The sequence below is a fragment of the Ailuropoda melanoleuca genome, chromosome 16 (genome assembly GCF_002007445.2).
Source record: "Ailuropoda melanoleuca isolate Jingjing chromosome 16, ASM200744v2, whole genome shotgun sequence".
Classification (NCBI taxonomy): domain Eukaryota; kingdom Metazoa; phylum Chordata; class Mammalia; order Carnivora; family Ursidae; genus Ailuropoda; species Ailuropoda melanoleuca.
In genome coordinates this window covers 12102567-12124884 of record NC_048233.1, presented here as the reverse complement: position 1 = coordinate 12124884, position 22318 = coordinate 12102567, and the positions used below count along the sequence as shown (strand labels likewise).

The following is a 22318-nucleotide window of genomic DNA, read 5'->3' as shown; positions in this document are numbered from 1 at the left end:
GGATAATTCCAATCTCTCTTACCCACCACCCACCATCCAATTCAATGCCAGCTTGCTTCTGAAGTCCTCCAATGAACTGAAACAGCAACCATCCATTCACTTTTACCCAAAGGCTCAGACAGTTGCTACTAACCTTAGCCGCCTCAGAGAGTCCCATCAGGAAAACACAACATTCAGGAAGAATTAGCCTCCAGTGGTACACAAAACTCAAAACAAACAGTCACAACTATAGTCCCACTCAACTGCTTGGCTCTCTTTTTCTTCTATCCTTTTTCTCCTTTCCTTCTTTCTTATGGACTCCTGACTTCTCTAACTTAATCCTCATGCAAATGCACCATAACGAGGAGCAATGAAATGCAGAGCAAACTAAACAACAAAATAAGCCAAGTGTTTAGATTTCAATTAATTATAAATGCCTTATCCACAGGCATTCCTCTTGCACGCAGTTGTGGCAGAATGTACCCCACCCCCTAAGTTTATAAAGATCTTCCTACAATCAGTGTCCACACCTGACTACCACAGAACTTTACTGACGTCTACTCTTCACTTCTTACCACTTAGACTCTAAGAAACATAATCATTGAAACATGTACTTTTCATTAAGATATATATGGAGTTTCTCTTCTGCCAAAACTCACTCTCAATCTTAAATCACTGGAACCTCTTCGCCCTGGCTCTGCCGCTCCAGACACATCCTCTTCTAATAAAACTGTTAAAATTGACAAAAATGATTAGGCATCTCCTGAATTAAAAGAGCACAAGACTGTTCAAGACTGCAGTTCACAGTTGTTTCTGAATTCCCCTATCCCACCCAATCCCTACAGAGTCATGGTCTATTTTCTCTCCAGGAGCGGATGGCCCAGCTTTACCTCTCCTGAGTTATGTCATCCAGTAGATGGAGACAAAGAAAAGGTATCAGCCAATGAGCATTGTGACAAGGGGGTGAAACTGGGTCTTGGAATTACCCTGTATCTCTGATGGTTCTTGGTTTTACTCCAGTTACCTGGGGATAAGAGTCTATATTGGAAACCAGTCTTCCTATCCAAGTGTTTATTCCAAGAAGCCAGGGAAGTGCATCTGTTTAGTGATCTAACAGACTCTGCAGTCTAACTTATGGACTTTGGTCCATCGCCAAGAAAAACACAACCTCTTTTTAAGCAGGACTTCCCTTTCAAAGCCATCCATCATCTTGTTTCTTTGTGGATTTTTTTATATTATAAATAATGTTTACCTTAATTCAACACAAGCAATGAATCTGCCACGTAACTGCCACTGCCAGTTTCTGATCTATTAGTAAGATCTTACTGAAATATGTCAAGTCCCTCAACCTATAAAGGTCTTCACGGAGTATGAATCTTTTAAAATTAATATTTAAATTTATTATTCCACATTAGGTCTAACGAAGCACAAGCTGGGACTGCTTGAAATATCAACAGTTCACAGATATAGAAGCTTCTTCCATCTACAATACCAGGTCCAGTGCTGCATCAACCTAGTCTCGACCTGCAGCTGAAAAAGCAAAGGTCTGTGTGAAGTGACAGAAGAGCACATCCCACTCAGCTCATGACCAAGGACCCAGAGCTGACCTCAGCACCGTAAAAGCCGGTCTGCAGTCATGGTGCTCTACAGAAGGGGAACGAGTGCTGACTTAGATGAGGTTCTGAACATCCTTCTGACAGATTTGGGTCCGAGGAACTCTGCCCAAGGAGGTCTCATTCTCTTCTACAGTCTCTTTTACGGAACAGAAGGCTGAAATCCAGTCTTTATAAGAGAAATTAACGGCCTTTCCGTTTCTTCATTTTTCCTCCAGCCACCTTGTTCCTGACACCCATAGCACCCTCCATGTCATCGTTGTCCCCAGCATCCTCCCGCGTGCGTTTCTTCTTTTCTCCATGCTCCCTCAACTCCTGCAAGAAAAGAGAAACAATGGGAGTGAAAGTTACTATCACTGAGGGTAACACATCCTGCTCTCCTCTCCCTAAAATCAAACACTAAGTAACTCCCTAACACCTCACATTCGTAAAGGGGTAAGACCCAAATCCTAATGCACAAAAGTGTTCACATGAAAATTAAAACAATAAGCTATTATTTTCACATGGCAGGCCAGCAAAGATTTAAGAGAATAGTAATACCCTGTATCAGTCAAGGTGTGGGGACAACCACATACACTCTCGCTGACAGTTTAAACTGCTATAGCTTTTCAGTGGGGAGGGGTGGGAAATCTGGCATTCTCTATGAATTCCCAACAATTAATTCGGCCCAACAATGAATTCTACTTCTAAGAACTTATTCAAAAGAAACAAGTATACAAAGCTACACATATTAGGATGTCCAACATGGTACCACTTAAAATACAAAACATGTGAAAAAGCATAAACGTATATGCACCAATATGTCATGTTATATATTATAATGGAATTCTCTGTAGCCATTAAGAAGTGATCACATGGCTATTTGTTAAAATAGAAAAATGTCAATTAGATAAAAATCTAAGTATGGCTAAAAAGGGAAAAATAGCCAAATGTTATCAATAGCCAAATGTTCTCTGTGTGGGATGGCTTATATGTTTCAATTCACTATTTTAATCTTTTCTGTATTTTCTGAAATTTTTTTCAATGTACATATAATATTTTTATAAACCAAAATACCAAAGAATTCCACGTGAGCAGAAAAACAAAAACAAGCCCACACCTCGGCTACTCAGAAAGCACCCCAGGGGCAAAGCTGTCTTATCCCTCAAACAAGAACTCTAGAGAGCACACGGCACTTGCTAGGATTCTCCTTTAGAATATTCCCATCCATCCCCACCACTATTATTACTGCCACTTACTATTAGTAACTATGCAGTTCACGTTAGCTTATCTGGTACCAAAAACACCCTTGTACAGTATCAAGGTAATTATTATTCCCGATTTTTCAGGTGAGGAACAGACTCTGAGAGGTTAGATGCACTGTCCAAACCCACGATGTCCAATTCACAGCTGGATCTTCTGATCTCAAATCCAAAGGTTTTCTTGCCACACGTGAAACATGAACAGCAGCTGAGTATGTGGTCACTGTGGTCAGACTGAGCCCAAACCCCGATTCAAATTACCTACCATCTCTGTACTTTAGTACGCTCATCTTAAATTGGGAATAAAATAATAACTCAGTTCCCGTGGTTTGTTACGAGGATGAACACAACAGCTAACATTGTTTGCATTTAAGTTGGTGAGAAAATAAGTTGCGTACCATGCGGGCAAATCTCTGGGCTTCAGTCACACGTTCTGTCAGCATCATAACCTCATCTTCCTGTGTTGGAAAGACAGGCAGTTTCTTCCCAATCAAGTGTTCTATGCGCTGGAACAGTTCCACATCATACCTGAGGAAAGACAATTGGCATGGCTTCGGTTGGCTGACAGTGCAAATGTCCGTCCATTCCAAAAGTATGCATTCTGTCATCTGATGCAACAGGAGCCAGCTTTATTTTATTTTTATTTTTTTTAAAGATTTTATTTATTTATTCGACAGAGATAGAGACAGCCAGTGAGAGAGGGAACACAAGCAGGGGGAGTGGGAGAGGAAGAAGCAGGCCCATAGCGGAAGAGCCTGATGTGGGGCTCGATCCCATAACGCCGGGATCACGCCCTGAGCCGAAGGCAGACGCTTAACCGCTGTGCCACCCAGGCGCCCCAACAGGAGCCAGTTTTAAACACTCCCGAATCCATTATTCCTCCTCAGAAAACTGACTAGATGCCATCTTCTGTACACAGACCACTAGAAAATCACCCAAGCGTATTCTTTACTCCCAGAAAAGCCCTGGTTACATAAAAATTTGTGCCTTTTAGAAACAAAACCAAACTAATTATTCTAATACTCTGAGTTGAGGGGAAGGGTCACTGTGCTCCAGCTTCAGCAGCTAAAAGGAACGGCAGGGGTTTCTTCGTGTGCTTCTGTATGCTGAACACCATACTAGACCTCCTACCTGCGTATCGCCAACCCTCATTAAAACTCTGCTACGTACGTATTATTATAATTTCCATTCTACAAATGATGAAACAGCATGAGGGAGATGAAGGGACTATTCGAGTAAATGGCAAAGTCAGGCGCCAAGTCAGTCTGCTCCAAAGCTCTGCTCTTTTCTCTCCATTGTTCTGCCCCTAAAGTCAATTCACTTACTGTGTGACGAAGGTGATAGCCTTTCCCGAACGCCCAGCTCGAGCAGTTCGACCTACTCGATGGATGTAATCCTGAAATAAAAAGTGTAAATAAACGTGAGTTACATAAAATATAAACGGAACATATGAACGTAAAGTCTTACTGCAAACCTTTGAAAGAAAATAGACTTGTGTTGAAACGTGGAAAAATGGATTGGGCAACAGGATGAGATAAATCTACTTTCTCTTTTTTATTCTCCTTACAGCACCAAATTGACTCTTTTTTTTCTTTTACAGGAAGACAAATTTAAAGCATATCTACGTGGTCTAGAGAAAAACAGCACTGGATCTAGAGGCAGACCTGGATCATGGCTCTGGTCTTACCACCTACTAGCCACACCACTATCTGCAAGTCACACAGCTTCTCTGAATGGGTTTCTCTCTATAAAACAGGGATATAAAACATGCCCAAACTCAGAGTTATTGTCAGAATCAAATGAGACATCAGTTAAACACAAAGCCAATAAATATTAGTTGTTCTGGGGGCAATTCTGTCCTCCCCAAGGGATATTTGGAAATGTCAACAAACACATCTGGTTGTCACCATGTCACCTGTGGGTAGAGGCCAGGAATGCTGCCAAGCATCCTACTATGCGAAGGACAGCCCCACAGCAAAGAATCTGCTGGCCCAAAACGTTTATGGTGCCAAGGCTGAGAAACCCTGAGATACACCAAGAACCACAAGCTGACCATCTTGAAGAAATGAGACTGACGAAGATCGGCGTACGCTGCACCTACCTCGCTGGCTGTAAGCACCCAATACCTCTCTTTGGCTACCTTCATCCACATTTACTGATATCCTCAGGCACGTGCACAATAACAAGAATGAATAAATCAAGAGCGTTCCCAGTTTTTGATACTTAACTAATTGAGGACAAAATATATAAAATGATGTTGCAACTAAGGAGAGACAGAAAACATTCCATTAAGAAATATACTTTGGGGGAGCCTGGGTGGCTCAGCTGGTTAAATGTCTGCCTTCAGCTCAGGTCATGATCCCAGAGTTCTGGGATCAAGCCCCATGTCAGGCTCTCTGCTCAGTATGGAGTCTGCTTCTCCCTCTCCCTCTGCTCCTCCTCTCACTCAACTCACTCTCTCTCAAATAAATAGATAAAAAATCTTAAGAAAGAAAAGGAAAGGAAAGGAAAGGAAAGGAAAGGAAAGGAAAGGAAAGGAAAGGAAGGAAGGAAGGAAGGAAGGAAGAAAGAAAGAAAGAAAGAAAGAAAGAAAGAAAGAAAGACAGACAGACAGACAGACATTTTGGATACAATGGAACATTATTCAGCCATAAAAAAGAATTGAATCTTGCCATCTGCAACAACAGACATGGACTTTAAGGACATTATGCTAAGTGAAATAAGTCCGAGAAAGACAAATACTGTATAAGCTAACTTATATGTGCATTCTGAAAAGAAAAAAAGAAAAAAAAAAAAACAACAAACTGAGCTCATGATACAGAGGACAGATCTGGTAGCTACCAAAGGTGGGAATTATGGGGGTCATGGATAAACTGGGTGAAGGGGGTCAAAAAGCACAAACTTCAAGTTACAAAATAAGTCAGTCATGGGGCTGTAACGTACAGCATGGCAACTATAGTTGATAACACTGTATTGCACATTTGAATGCTGCTAAGAGTACAATTTAAAAGTTCTCATCCCAAGGAAAAAAAAATTCATAACCATGTATGGTGACACATGTTAACTAGACTTTGTGGCAATCATCTCATGATATATGCAAATATCATTTAACATTATGTTGTACAACTGAAACTAACATTATATGTCAAGTATACCTCAATTTTAAAAAAAGAAAGAAATACATTTTGGGATTAGAAAATCAGGTCAGGGACAGGACTCACCTTGGAATGGGTAGGAATGTCAAAGTTAACAACTACATCCACATGAGGGATGTCCAAACCTCGGCTTGCAACATCAGTTGCTAGAAGAATAGAACGGGCCTTTGCCTTAAACTTATTAAGGGATCCTAGGCGTTTGCTCTGAGATGATGAAAAGAAATGAAAGAAAATTTAATCTTGGAAAGCTAAGGAATCTTAGAATCTAAGATAAACACACTAAATATAAGAACAGAGAGAAATTTTTAACAAGATATTTCCCCTTACGTCCAGACTGGGCTTCACAGATCAAAAGGAGATATGGAAGCAACAAAAAAATATTTAAGACTAAGGCTAGAAAATACTAACATAAAATAAGGATGTTTTAAGATGACAGAGAATTGAAAAATAATTTATTAAAAATCTTTTGGGGCGCCTGGGTGGCACAGCAGTTAAGCGTCTGCCTTCGGCTCAGGGCGTGATCCCGGCGTTATGGGATCGAGCCCCACGTCAGGCTCTTCGCTATGAGCCTGCTTCTTCCTCTCCCACTCCCCCTGCTTGTGTTCCCTCTCTCGCTGGCTGTCTCTGTCTCTGTCGAATAAATAAATAATATCTTTTAAAAAAAAAAAAAAAAGTCTTTTGAGACCAAAGAATCACTATTACCACTAGGGCTGAATAAATAAATCAACTCAAGAGCTTCCATACCAGACAAATATCTACGGAATCTTCCAATTTGAGCCTCTCACTATCCTGGAAGGAGAAAGGAGGCAGGAGGCATCCAGAGCAATACTTCAAAGCCCATAAAATCTGAATAATTCTAGGAAGATGCATTAATGTCTCACATTTTTGCACAGATCTACTGCTATAAAGTTTACCTTTCTCATGCCACCAGTTCACCACGAATGACACCAAAGAATCTTTACCTGACTCATCTGTCCATGGAGGGGGATGGCAGTGAATCCAAGATTTCGGAGTAGCAAAGCTGTTCTCTGAGTATTGTTACACGTGCTGCAGAATATCATAAAGGAGTTCCCAGCCAATTCATTGAGAATATAAACCAGGTAGGTATCCTAAGTTACAAACCCAAAACAATGTAAGTAACTGAATCTGGAAGAAAGGACTGGAGTCCTGGGCATATAAATTACGTAAAAGACTAAGCCTATACACAGTTGCTTCTCAACTTTCCAGACCCCAGCTGCCAGTTTTGCATTCCTGAAGCAGCATTATCATGTCTGTGAACCATAAATCTCACATGCAGCCTAAAGCCAAGCGTAACTCCTTGTAGTCAGCAATCAGGAAAAGTCCTTACATCAAAGCACAAAACTAGGGTCCCTTGCCTATTTATAAAAAAAAGCCACATAATCAGTAGACAAAAGAAAAGCTACTTCAAGAATGGGGCTGGAAAGGAATTATATCATTATTGTGGCTTAGCATGCTATGAATTCCCGGAATGTTTGACTTTATCAGTGATAACTAAAAGCACAGTAAGCGCTCTAAAACAAACAGGAGCACAGCTCTTAGCTAATCAAAAGTGGACACACTTTCAGATGCTTTGCTGAGGAAGGAGAGGGAGAGGCAGGAATGATCAAAGTAAACACTTTACCTTGAATTTAGAGGGAATAAAAAGATAATACTGCTGTAATTTCTCAACTGTCTGGTATTTGGAGGAAACAGCACATTTCACAGGATTCTTTAGCGCTGCTCGCTGAAGTTTTTGCACCTACAGAAAGAAAACTTAGAATAGTACACTGATTCCTGAGTGGTCTATTTTTATAATTGTTACTGTTTTTATTTATCACTTAATATAGAAGAAAACATTAGGTCTTAGAAAATTTCACCTTCTTGGTCATGGTAGCAGAAAAGAGAAATGTTTTCCGATCTCGGGGAATTACTTTGAGGATCTTGTCAACCTAAGGCATAAAGAAGAAACGATACCAATATAACATTTAGACTGGACACTTGCAAATACTCTTTGTGAAGGAGAGTAAAAAACTACAAGTATCACTGTAGGAATCTGGGGACTCAAAAATTCAATTCAATTCAGCTAAAATTAACTGAATATTTTTTTTTTAAGATTTTTTTTTTTTTTTTAAATTTATGTGACAGAGACACAGCCAGCGAGAGAGGGAACACAGCAGGGGAGAGGGAGAGGAAGAAGCAGGCTCTCAGCCGAGAAGCCTGATGTGGGACTCGATCCCGGAACGCCGGGATCACGCCCTGAGCCGAAGGCAGACGCTTAACGACTGCGCTACCCAGGCGCCCCTGAATATTTACTTTTTGATATAACAGGTGCTATTTTTTTGAATACCACATGCTATTAAAGAAAATCCCATTCACAGAAAAGAAGTTTAAATTAGAGCCAAGCTAACCTAAGAGAAAAGTCAAGAATAGGTGTTCATCAACTAAGTAAGCTATGATGACAGAATATAAAGATAATGAAAAATCTATGAAAGAGGTATAAATCAAATTAAATGGAAAAGAAATCTGGTTGAAACTTCTCATGTCTGGGGCGCTAGGGTGGCTCAGTCGTTAAGCGTCAGCCTTCGGCTCAGGTCATGATCCCAGGGTCCTGGGATCGAGCCCTGCATCAGGCTCCCTGCTCAGCGGGAGGCCTGCTTCTCCCTCTTCCACTCCCCCTGCTTGTGTTCCCTCTCTCGCTATGTCTCTCTCTGTCAAATAAATAAATAAATAAGATCTTTAAAAAAAAAAAAGAAAAGAAATTTCTCATATCTGAAATCAAAGTCAAACTACATCCTAAAGAGACACCGACAATGTGAGGAGCACCAAGAATGAGAAAAGGCAGCAGAGATGTTTAAATTAACTGATGATGATATAGGGCTCCACATAAGGCTGGTGGGTAATGAACCAAATTTTGAAATCTGGTACCTAAGGTGCCCTAAGAGGAGGAAAGAAACTGAATGCTCACTTCTGTCTCAAAATCCATATTCAATATTCGGTCTGCTTCATCCATGACCAAGTATTTGAGAGCTCTTAAGTTGAAACCTTTTGTATTTTCCAAGTGGTCAATCAATCGACCAGGAGTTGCTATCAAGAAAGATTAAGGAAGAAGGTCAATGTTTAAGAACGAGGACAAAAAGAAAGTTACCAAGCACCCCAACCCCCAACCCCCAAATTTCAGAAATAAAAAAAATTAAACAGGATTACAAATATCCTTTCTTCAAAGTTCTCCGCGAAATAAGTTACACCCAACGTCGGTAGTTTTTCTCCAATTCATCATCACCAGGGCCTTTTACCTTTGTCAATTACTCACCTATTATTATGTGTGGTTTTTTCGCCAGGGCCAGAGATTGAGACATTGAATCAATTCCACCTACAATCACAGCTACAGAAATAAAAAGAATACAGAAGAGAGAGCCTTTATTTCTTCCATAGTTCACTGAACATCTTTTAAAGTCAGTGCTAGACTTCTTCTTATATTTTCTTCCTGTACAACTTTCCCCAAAGCTAAAATACCAAATTGGTTCTTAAGGTCAATGAACTCATGTTAGTAATACTTTCTTCCATTCTCCTTTTATACTCATTCTCAACTTGTGAAGAAATTCTGTGATTCCTTTCCTCTAAGACACTTACCACTTTGCACACCAATAGAAGACCCCAGGGCTTCAAACTGCTCTGAGATCTGAAATGCCAACTCTCGAGTGGGCGTGAGAACTAAGGCAAACAAACGCTGGGGTGTCTCCAGCAGTGCATTCAGAATGGGCAAAGCGAAGGCCCCTGTTTTTCCAGAGCCAGTTTCTGCCAGACCGATGATATCACGACCTAGGAAGAAAAAGAAAATATCTAACAGCAAAGAAATGCTCTCTGCATTATTTCCATATTTTCTACAATGACCCAATGTGGGCACAAAGAAGACAATGAATAAACATTTGATGAACTGGAGGGAGAGGAAGGCTGAATAGACAGAAGACATGGTCTTGTCCTAGATAAGCTCAAAATCTGGGGATGACATACACAAAGACGGTATGTGATTAGGACTTTAAAATAAGCCCCTACAAAATACAGTGAGAACACAAAGGAAGGAGTAACTTACTGCCCAGAAGAGTCAGAAAAGACTAACAGAGGTGATGGGTAAATTAAATCTGGAAGTAAGCAAAGAAAACAAAGAAGGACATTCCTATATGAGGACAGAGGGTGGTGGCTTTAAAGAACACAGCACGGACAGGGAGAGGGGAAGTATAATGTGGCTGGAATACAGAAGTGTTAAGGAGGGGAAAGGGAGAAGAATGAAGCTAAACAGGAAACTCATAAGCCATGCTGGGGGGTTTTGTATGTCTTCCTTTAAGAGGGAGGAACTGAATGATTTTAAGCAGAGAACATCATGATCAATATAATTCCTAAGAAAGAAAAACCCTAGGCCTGATGGCATAAGGAGCCAAGGAGCTCAACAGTACAGGCCATTTCCACTGCTTCTTCTGAGGGAAGAATGCCGTAAGTAATCCCTTAAGAAGAGGTCCCCGGGGTTTGTTATCACCAATCAACCCATAACTATAAGATTTGGAAATTAACTCCCAATCCAAGACCCCATTTCTAGGCTGGCTGGCTGCAGCTCACAAGGCAGCTATGCGCTAGAACAGCGCCCCCTGGGAGCGCTTCCTAGTAAAAACGCCCGCCACAGTTGACGCTCACATTGTTCCTTGGCTGTATACAACTGCTGAGATTTCCCTACCTAGAGATTAACCCTACAATAAACTCCTTTCCCCTGAGGTTAGCTGAACTCGACTCTCTTCCTTACGATCTAAAATGACCCAAACAAACAGAATGGGGAACACACAGGAAAACGAGAGCTCAATTAGGATACCAGGGGAGTTACGACCGTATTCTGAACTGAGGCAAGGCAGTGAGGACAGAAACAAGTGAGATGTAGAAAGTCATGCAAGAACATGTGGCTGACACATGGGTTTCTAGCTTGGGAAACTGAAAGGACATAAAATGAGATGGGGCATCCAGAAAATCAGTTCTGGTGGGGAAAACAATGACTCTGGTTTGAACAGAGGGAACTTGAGGTTTATGCCATAGGCTCAGAGAGAAATATCTAAAAACCAGTTGGACATACTTGTTTGGAGCTCAGCAGAGAAGAGCAGGCTAGAAACACAGACGCGGGAGCCATGGTCACCCTAACAGTGGTGCTCCCCCAGGGGCAGACACATCAGAATAATCTATGAGATTTCTGTATCTATATATGCCTAGGTCACACATGTAGAAATTCTGATTCAGTGGGGCTAGAAATCTCTATCATTTTACAACGTCCACACGTGATTCTGATGAGCGCTGGCTGAAATTCACTGATGCAGACAGTGTTATAGCTTCAGGACTGCACCAGAAATCGTACTAGTGTTTTAGAGTGAGAAAAAAAAAAAGGATAAAGATAGATGTAACATTGCAAGGAAAAAGGAACCAGAAGAAACTGAGAAAGAACAGCTAGAAAGACAGAAGACAATACTGACATGAAACTGAGGAGGAAGAGAGCTTCAAGAAAGGAGAATGCTTGATATCAAATAGAACAGACTTTTCAATATTCGTCTCTTAGACATTAATCACTTAAACTAGCACCGGCCATGCCAGATTAAACAACCAAATATGATACCTTTTACCCTTCTAAACAGTGACATCAATATTTTCCATATAAAAGTACAGGTATAGATGTGAATGATAAGTCAGACCAGACAATGGACTAATTGTGTTACTGTCACAAAAACAGATGACAATACAGGGATAAAATTTCTCCCTCATTTACTAACTTGAATGTTCCTCTTGATCGCAGGGTAAGTGACAATGAACTGCAACAGCACCCACCTACTTGTGAGCTAAGAGCTTCCAAAGTTTTTATTCCCCAACTCTGTGGGGATTCTGCCCTCCCTGCCAGGGTACAACGTGCCTTCTGGAACAGGAAAAAAACTAAAACAAAAACAGTGGGATCTGCCCTCTGTTTCTGTCAAGGGAAATCTTAAAATTTCAGAAGGAGTATATAAGAAAGATTTAGGGAAGTCAAGGAGCTCAAGTGTCTCGAATCGTGTGGCTGTGAGCGATGGCCACAGCCACCAGTTAAGGCCTGCACTGCTTACAGTTCTCTTATGATCCCCTCAAAGCAATACTCGCTTTGTGAGACTAATTTTTCTCTATTATCTCCCTTCTTCCTCTCACAACCCCTAAGCCCTTCCAGTGGTAGTGTCTGTGGAGAATACACTCCCCATAAGGGCAGAGTAAATTCATTCACCTTGGTCACACTGCCAGGACCTAACACAACTGCTTGGTATATCGCAGCCATTCAAAAAACTGCCTGAAATTCCTAGAGGACTCCGAGTGATCTCTGAATTAGAAATAAACTTAACACATGAAAAAATGGGAAGAAAAGCATGCTCAAAAACCAATGGAGAGATCAAAATTTTTTTATGGTTCCTACCTTTCAGAATTGTTACAAGGTTTAAGAACAATGGATGTACCCAGAGCTCCCTAACTTTGTAGAAACTGACACCATCATTAGTATTCAAACTTAAATTCATTTAACAGAAGAAAAAAGGAAAGTGTTCTTATTTAAATCTCTTACTTAGGGCCAGCATCTACCGGTTTTTTAAAATGAAACATTTATAAATTGTTCATTAGAATGAGATAAGCTCAAGAATAAGAATATAGACTTTTTCCATGATGATTATGTCAATCACATTACTCAGTTCCTGGTGATCTTTCACGGACTCCTATTTTCTCTGCATTCAATACAAACTTGTTACTGAAAACATCATGAACAACTTCAAAATTATTACCACCACCTAGTCTGGGTTCCTTCCTCCAACACCTGCTGTAGGGTAAGCAAGAAAATGCTGGAACGCACCAACCCTTCTTTTTGCTATTCGAAAGCAACTCCAGTAGTGCGGACTGCTCAAACTCCTTCCCCACTTGCGCAGTCCGTATCCTAGCTTCTCTAAACAAGTTCAAAGTGTTTACTATCCCTTCCCTGAAATACTCTCCCTTACCTAATTTGTATGAAATTGTACTCTCACGATTTTCAACCCTCTACTGAGCCTCCACGTCTCCCCTGTCACCTCTTGACCTTAGGTGGCAACCTCACCCATGTCCACAGTTGTGGCTACAACTTCCCTTTGGATATGGTGTCTGTATCCAGTTCTGGCCACTTAAACAAGCTGTAATCCCCAGATTCCAACCATGCATTAGTCAATTCTATCTCTTTGATGCCTGAAATCAATAATTTCCAACCGAACACCTCTTCCCTGGAATTAGTTTTCCTCTTATGTTCCTTTTTACACCAGTAATATGTCCTAGACACACAGGCATTAATATTCAATTGCCCCACTCCTTGCCTTTCATTAACTGGTTATAAAATCATGATGATCCTTTTTCTATCATTTTCTCTTTTTCATTCGCACTACCACTACCCTACCCTTTACTTATCGCCAAAACTACTGCAATGCCCTCCTGATTGGTCCCACAGCCTCTCGCCCCTCATCTCTAAACTACCTTACAAAACTATGAGATTAATATTCCAATAATACAACTCTAAGGATTTCATTCTCCTGCTAAAAAAATAATCTCCCAAGGCAGTCCATTGCCTGTAGAACAAAGACCAAATTCCTTTACCCGGCATTTAAGTTCGGCATAATCTGGCCCCAACGATCTTACTAATGTTTCCCCCTATTCTCTGTTAAGTACTTGCAGGCCTCCATGCATGCCCATGTTTTGTCCAGCCTCCTCAGCTTTTTTTCATGCTGTTCCCTAGGCCTACAAAGTCCTCTCTTCCTATCATACATGAATGTCTAAATCCTATTCAGTCTTCAAGGTTCAGCTTGAATGTCTTTCCAACCTTCCCAGCCGAAAAATAAAATTTCCTCTAATCCATCCCCATAAGTAATAACCTATGTCTCCTCCCTCAGTGCACTTGGAATGTAACTTTCTTCTGCCCCTGTTCACCTTATAATAGATCTATAATTATTTCCTTACTAGACTCCAAATTCTTGGAGAGGGCCAAATCTTAACTTCTGGTGCTTACACTTATATCAGATACTTACTATTTATGGAAGGAACAAATGGAATTTCACAAAGCTTAATTACTTTTCCACATGACAGCTCTTCAAATCACTGAAGCCAATTATCATATCCCACCCAGCTCTACTCTTCTCCAGACCAAACGCACTCAGCTCCTTTAACTATTTAGGACTTTTGGTTTTTTTAAGATTTAATTTTTTATTTGAAAAAGAGAGAGCGTGTGTGCATGCACGAGAGCAGGGAGGGACAGAGCGAGAGGGAGAAAGAATTTCAAACAGACTCGGCACTGAGCATGGAGTCCTACACAGGGCTCAATCCCAAAACCACCAGATCATAACTCGGGATCAAGAGTCCTACACTCGGGGTGGCACAGCGGTTAAGCGTCTGCCTACGGCTCAGGGCGTGATCCCGGCGTTATGGGATCGAGCCCCACATCAGGCTCCTCCGCTATGAGCCTGCTTCTTCCTCTCCCACTCCCCCTGCTTGTTCCCTCTCTCTCTGGCTGTCTCTATCTCGGTAAAAAAAAAAAAAAAAAAAGAGTCCTACACTCAACCGACTGAGCCACCCAGGCACCCAATTTAGGACTATTCTTGATACTGTATCACATTCACTGCCACTCAGTTGGTCCCTCAAAATTGATCCCCAGAACTAAGCATACTATTCTAGGTGGGTTCTAACCAGTCCAAGGCACTTTTCTCTCCCTAGAGCTAGTTCAAGAGTTTGTAACCTGGGATATGCGGGAGAGGAATTCAGGGCAGGGGGTAAATTCTAGGTAAGATACATTTATACATTTTTCTGGGGGGAAAAAATCTTAATGTAGCTAAGATTACCTTCATTTTCTCTTAAGGATCTTAACAAATTTCAGTTAACGTTGTTAGCTCTCTTTTACCACCAACCCTAATCCTGTGAAGCTGGGCTTTGGGAATCTAACAGCAGGACTTTACCTCTACACCTACAAAAGTTCATCCTGTTACTTTTGGTCCCATTAGTCATCAACCAACATGTTAGCCATTATTCTGCAAATCTGATAAATATGTCTCACAAAGCAAGAGCTCTCAACTCCTTTACATACTAACAGATATTCCAGGCACCCTTATGTACTTATTCACTTATTGACTCATAATTCCTAACAAGTTTCTTGTCAGTAAACTTTAGTGCTTCCTTAAAGTCAGCATCTGTTGTAGACAACAAATCTCCTTATAAAACGTAACCTCAGTAGAACAAGAGAATTTTTGCAAAAGTCAATAAACCACAAATTTTGTATCTTCAGTGGCCACATTTTTATATCACTTGAAGTATGCAAGAATAGCTCTCAAAAATGCTAAGTATTTAATTGAGTATAACCTCACACTGAACCTGTATTGAGCCACATATTTAATTTCAACCTACCTTGTAAGGCCAAAGGAATAGCTTCGATCTGGATCTTTGTGGGCTTTGTCCATCCCAACTGGTCACAAGCTTCACACAACACATCTGTCACACCCTTAGAATTCAGAAAAACAAACTTCAGCAAAGAAGAACACACACACACACACGTGCCTCCCTGCTAATTCAATGAATATCAGAGCCACCCTGCTGGTGACATGTGCATCCCTTACCCTTTGGTTCAAAAAGTATTGCGAGCCTACTCTTTAATTATGAGCACTGAGACAGCACCTCAAGACTTAACACTTCCCACCCAGAGACGAAGCCAAGTTCTTCACATGTATTAGTTCATTTGATCCTCACAATTCTATGCCATATTTATTACCCCCAATTTACAGATGTGCAGAGTGAGGCACGGCGAGGTAACAACGTGACCCTAGAAAGCGACTGGGTCAGAATCCAAACCCGCTTCATCTGACTCCGTAGCCCAAGATTTTGGCGGGGTGGTGTGGGGGGGTTGCCGCATGTACAGTCTCCTGGCAAATACAAACGTCTCCACACCAAAATGGAGAAAAACGCAAATGGGGACTCTCAGGCACGGGCAGCCCTCCCACCATTCACACCCAGAGGCTTCGGGACAGAGTCGGAACCCAAGCTTCGGAAATTCTGAGGTAAAGCCCAACTAGGCCCTAGCTGCTTTTGTACACCACCAGCCAGGATGTAAGGTAACCGGACTCTATGCGCCTGGCGCCAGCAGTACAAAGAAGAGCTGGCGTCATCCACGCTCACCAGATCTTTAAACGTTTTAGTTTCCTCCTCCTGCACCGCCGGCTGAGGCGCTTCTGTCGCAGAATCGTGCTCCTCGGGCGCCGCCATGTCTTCCGCGAACTCCGAAAGTGGGTCGGCGGCGTGCGGGATGCTGGGAAATGTAGTTTTGGTTCTCACCGGCCAGCCTGTTCTGGGCGCCCCCCTGCGGGCTTGATGGGATTTGCCGGCCCTAGGGGTGTGGTTTAGCGGAAACGGTTAAAAAAAAAAAAAAAGTCTGGGAATGGACATAAACGTGTGGCCTTGTAGAACTGAGCCCAGTGCAGAAGGGCCTGATGACGTCGGCCTCCTATCTGCCCTTTTAAGGATCCTCTTAAGAAGTTTCTTTTTAGGATCCTTTTAAGAAGTTTCCTCACCTCTCACACATATTATGTCCCTTGCTTTTCTTTTTTTTTTTTCTTTTTTTTTTTTTTAAATATTTTATTTATTTATTTGACAGAGATAGAGACAGCCAGCGAGAGAGGGAACACAAGCAGGGGGAGTGGGAGAGGAAGAAGCAGGCTCATAACAGAGGAGCCTGATGTGGGGCTCGATCCCATACCGATGGGATCACGCCCTGAGCTGAAGGCAGACGCTTAACCGCTGTGCCACCCAGGCGCCCCTGTCCCTTGCTTTTCTAACCATAGAGCTTTGAACAGGTTGATATCATAATACTATTTATTTATTTTAACTGTTGCATTCATTTATTCAATAATATTTGTTTAGAGCCTACCCTATGCTAAGGCTATGCTAAATGCCTAGTGAACAGGACAGCATCCCCTGCTGTCGTGGGGAAGACAGATAATAAATAAATGATCACAGATAATGTCAAGTTGTGGAAAATACTACAATGTAACAAATGGAAATAAACATGATGGAGAGTAACCCGGGCAGAGTGGGTTGTGGGGATAACTGGGACACTGGGCAAGGCCTCTAGGAGGCAGTGATAGTTGAGCTGAGACCTCACTGATGGGAAGAAGAAAGTTCCTTCAAGAACCCAGAGGACAATTATTTCAGACTAAAGGAATAGCAAGTGCAAAGGCCCTGAGGGAGTGCAGTCAATGAGGCTGTTCTGGAAAGCAATCTGCCACTACAAAGGCAAATTAAGTTATTTTATGTTGCATGCCCTGTGCCCAGCAAGCACACTCCTGCGGTCCAGCATACAGGTGCTCACATGGTACCATGGTGTTCCCTACATCATTATTTTGTAGGCAGGGGGTTGGAAGCAAGTGGTATCCATCCTTGGGAGAGTGGATAGTTAAAATGTGCTCACAGTATGAGCAAATGGGCCTATAAGAATATGGCTAGATCTCAAAAACCTAGTGCAGAGTGAGAAAAGTGGACAGTATGTCATGCAGATTTAAAATGTATGCCCACAAAATATCACTTTCTGCTGGAGCAGATACACACAGAAAGATACACGTTAAACATTTGAGATTGGTTATCTGTGGAGTGAGAGGAATTGGGGTAAAACTGGGAATTGGGGAACTGGGAATAAAAGAGGATGCAAAGAGTACAAAGCAAAAGAAGGGACTTCTGATGACAATGTGCCGACCTGAGAATTGTCAGCTCAACTTAGTGTGCCCGAGGTCCTTCCCACCACCACCATCAGGGCTGAAAAAAGGCCCTGATTTAGGAATCATATTGGCGTCTCCAACAACAAAAACAGGCAGGGTGTAGTCAGAGAAGCAGACTCAGGTCAGACCCCACGGGGCCCTGCAGTAAAAAAGTGTGGGGTTGGATGTTATCCTGAATACAAAAGGAAGCCCCTGGAGGGTATTGAGCAGGGAAGGGATATGATCTACATATTTAAAATATCACTCTAACTCTTTATGGAGACAGATTGTAAAGAGGAAAGGAAGGAAAGAGAAACTTTCTACAAAGAAAGAGATGATCTTCTTACCCCCAGCTCTAAGCATACTGCCTGACACAAAACGATGCTGTCCATGAATGCTACCTGGATGAATGACAGCTCAGCGAAACATGGGGATCAGGTATGAGGGCAGATCAGAAGGAACTTTGCTGGTTGTTTCCTCAGGGAGTGAAGTTGTTCCTAGCTTTGAGATCACCTCCTGCACAATACAACAGGGCCTTCGGTCTTCTTGTATCGTTTTTCCAAGTTAAAGGAAAGGAGAGAAGACACACACCGTATAGGACAACAGGTCACCCTGAAATTGGTTACAACAGCCCGTGCTTGTGCCAACACAGTCTGAGGCACTCCAGCTGCCCATTCAGCTCCGTACACCCCCATCCTCTCTGTTTTCCCAGGGCTGGGAATTAGGCCACTCTGGGTGAGCTTCAAAGGCGATAATACTCTTCGAGATAAGGAGAAGTTGACTTCTCCCGAAGAAAGTCTCCCAGACTAGCTCTGGCTCTTCCTTTCTGTCCTGTGCCTGGTACACCTGCCGGAAATGCTGTGCTCTTCATTTGACAAATGAGAAACTCGAGTCCCGAGGGTAAAGAGACATGTCACACGGCAAAGTGACAAAAAAGGAGAGTAGAACCCAGGCCTCCAGGGCCCGGCCTATGCTTCTCCCTGCAGAGATCATCAGCTTCCGTGATCTCAGCAGCTTTCTCCTTGGGGTCACCCTGTCAATTCCTCCACCACACAGAGTTTTCTGTAAAAAACGACAGAGTGGTTAAATACGTATTCAGCTTCCCTTAGACTTGTTTTCCGATTTCATTTAGGAGGGGAGTGGGGAATGAAAAGTGCTGAGGGAACCCAGAAGCCCCGATGGGAAAGGAGGGAAGCTAGAGGCCTGGAAAGGGGACCCGGATGGAAGCAACTGGAAAGACTATAAAATTGCATATCATATGGGGTCTAAAGTGACCCAGGTTTTGTTAAAACGTGTGACAGGAAAGTAAAAGAAAATCACACAGGAGATTTCTGGGGGTCGGGTGCTGCTCTGAAGGGGAACGGGTTTAAAGTACTCCACTGCTCTCATAATATAAACTGCCCTTTTCGGCCAAGCAAAAATCCTTTCGGTTTGTTCTTGGATAATTCAGACCTCAGCTATTTTTAAAACTTCCTCTGGTGCCAGTGTCCCCGAGGCGCAGAGGGACGCCCACAGTGGCCGTGGCCGCAGCCTGGTGGCGCCGTTCCTCGGCCTAGGGCGCGCCGGCAAGGTCGGGGCCTCACCCAGCACCCAGCTCGGTGACAGGATTCACGTCAGACGGGCAGGGGGACCAGAGAGGCTTCCACAGAGGGGAGCCTGCACGGGCTGAGAGGACTGTCTCTGCTTTTGACAATTTGGAATCCTTTGGATATTTACATTCTACTCATGGATATAATAGAAGTCATTCTAGTAACTGAGCGGTGTCATATCCTGTACTTCAGAACAATGAGGAAGGTTAAAAAGGAAATCCAAATAAACACCCAAAATGATGAGGGGGCGGAAAGCAAGTCTGAAACAATACGCTCCAGAAGGAGAGGCCAAAGTGATGGACCCCACCTTACTGTGAAAAGTTTTCACAGGGGGCGCCTGGGTGGCGCAGTCCTTAAGCATCTGCTTTCGGCTCAGGGTGTGATCCCGGCATCATGGGATCGAGCCCCACATCAGGATCCTCTGCTACGAGCCTGCTTCTTCCTCTCCCACTCCCCCTGCTTGTGTTCCCTCTCTCGCTGGCTGTCTCTATCTCTTCAAATAAATAAAAAATAAAATCTTTAAAAAAAAAAGTTTTCACAGGCCCTAAGCACTCCTGCCTTCCTAGGACCCTTTCTCCACAAAACAAAAACCTAAAAATTATATTTTAAGGGTGCATTAGTATAAGGACAAATATATAAATATTCCCATATTAAAATAGTTTCTTTGATATGAAAGTTCTTCTTTTTTTCATTTTGATTTTAAAAGAAGTTGAAACCTTTTTTGTGGGCCACTAAAAGTATGGTCGGCTCCAGGCACTGTGGCTCCTGCATTTGGCTACGTAAGGGAAGGCTTCAGCCTTTAGCAGGTCAGCGACCCTGGTCCGATGTGGGGCATGAGCAAGTCAGGACAGCAGTGGCTCCTGGACCAAATGTGGAGTGAGCCCCCAAACTTAGGGACAAGACCTCTGTGGAAGACGCAAACAAGAATCCGTTGTTAGTCAGTTTCTGCTGAAAATCCTCCCAGAGGTTGTATTCCCTGTAGTCCTTTGTGGAGAAAGCTCCCTTTCTGTTCTGAACCTGTTCTGTATTCATCAAGACGGAATCAGTACCAGATTTAATCAGTCGGAAAATTCTCTTTAGGGGTGCCTAGGTGGCTCAGTTGTTAAGCGTCTGCCTTCTGCTCAGGTGGTGATCCCAGGGTCCTGGGATCGAGCCCCACATTGGGCTCCCTGCTCAGTGGGGACCTGCTTCTCCCTCTCCCTCTGCCTGCTGCTCCCCCTGCTTGTGCTGTCTCTCTCTGTGTCAAATAAATAAATAAAATCTTTTAAAAAAAAAAAAAAGAAAGAAAAAAAAATTCTCTTTAGCTTATGAATTAAAATCTGCTATGAGCGTGTACGTTCAAGAGAAGGGGGACACAGATGATTTTACAATGAGGGCAAAAACAGAAGAGGACAGAAGAAAGAGAGTTAACATACAAATTACTTAGTGAGGTAACCAATCCATGTCTAGAGGAAGAAAGATTAACTGGTCCCAGTTGTTTGTTGGTGTCTCCTTCTTTTTGCTTTTGGTTTGAAAAGCTTCTTAAAATACAGAGGAATCTGTATTTGTTTCTTTTTTGTTGTTCAACAAATAGTCTCAAACATTATGTCAGAACCTGGGCCAGACATCAGGATCCAGAAGTAAGCACGAAACTTGTGTGCCAGTTGGGGAGACAGCCTGTTTAAAAAATAAGAAGAAAGTGGGGCGCCTGGGTGGCTCAGTCGTTAAGCGTCTGCCTTCGGCTCAGGGCGTGATCCCAGAGTCCTAGGATCGAGCCCTGCATCGGGCTCCTCTGCTGGGAGCAGGCTTCTTCCTCTCCCACTCCCCCTGCTTTTTCCCTCTCTCTGTCAAATAAATAAATAAAATCTTAAAAAAAAAATAAGAAGAAAGAGGGACGCCTGGGTGACTCAGTCAGCTAAGTGTCCGACTCTTGATTTCGCCTGAGGTCATGATCTCAATGTCCTAGGATGGAGCCCCACGTCAGGCTCCTTGTTCAGTGGGGAGTCTATTAAAGACTCTCCCTCTCCCTCTGCCCCTCCCCTTTGCTCACTCACATGCGCTCGCGCATTCTATCTCTCTCAAATAAATAAATCTTTAAAAAATAGGAAGAAAGGAAGAAAGAAAGAAGAAAGAAAGAAAGAAGGAGAAAGAAAGAAAGAAAGAAAGAAAGAAAGAAAGAAAGAAAGAAAGAAAAAGAAATCCTCAGTCAATTGGGACAGTAGACACAGAAAAGCAACCACAAGTGAGAAGAATGGTACTAAGGAGAAAAGCAAGGGGATGGCATAAACTTTATCTGTGAATCACGGATGTTTTCTCTGTGGAAGTGCCTTTTAAGCTGAGACCTGGAATTGACTAGCTGTGTGGGAATAGAGAATGGCTTAAAGACAGAATCTCCTAGGTTAGGCCCTGCAGTGGAAACAATCAAATGAAGCTTACAGTGATTATAAGATGATAATTTAGGATGGACCTGGCAGTGTAGATAGGGACCTGATTATCTAGGACCCTATAGGCCATGTAAAGGATCTGAGGATTTGAGACTTTATTCCAAGGGCAACAGGAAGCCTTTGAAGAGATTTGGGCAGAGATATATTTGAAAAGATCACTCAGTAGGCTGCAGTGGAGAACAGACTGGGTTGGGGGGAGGGGTGAAGGAATATCAGTTACCAGGTGTTTGAGCCAAAGATGATAGTATTTTGGACCAGAGAGGGGCCGTAGGGGTGGAGAGAAATGGACAAAATCAAAGGGTGTGGAGAGGCTAGATAAATCCTCATGAATGATTTAATGCGGAAGACAAAGGCCAGGGATGGGTTGATGATTCCCAGTGTCTGGCTTGAACAAGAAGAAACGAACTGGAAACTTTACATAGCTAAGAGGCTCTGGAAGACAGACAAATATGTGGGCAGATAAAGGGAGTGAGGTCATGTTCAGAAGAGAATGGTTATTGTAGGAACTGAGCCTTGAACCCAAGCAGTCTGGCTCCAG

General features: G+C 42.6%; 1 protein-coding gene across 1 annotated transcript; it reads right to left on the bottom strand.

The window, feature by feature from the left end:
* Positions 1 to 1356: 1356 nt before the first annotated feature.
* On the bottom strand, positions 1357 to 16351 carry DDX47 (DEAD-box helicase 47). Its single transcript, XM_002917976.4, has 12 exons — positions 16198 to 16351; positions 15433 to 15526; positions 9619 to 9807; positions 9299 to 9370; positions 8954 to 9072; positions 7866 to 7937; positions 7631 to 7747; positions 6951 to 7097; positions 6055 to 6192; positions 4159 to 4229; positions 3232 to 3361; positions 1357 to 1907 (listed from the first exon to the last, which is right to left on the bottom strand). The coding sequence occupies exons 1-12, from the start codon at positions 16282 to 16284 to the stop codon at positions 1776 to 1778; spliced, it is 1368 nt and encodes a 455-aa protein (XP_002918022.1). The 5' UTR covers positions 16285 to 16351; the 3' UTR covers positions 1357 to 1775.
* Positions 16352 to 22318: the final 5967 nt, after the last annotated feature.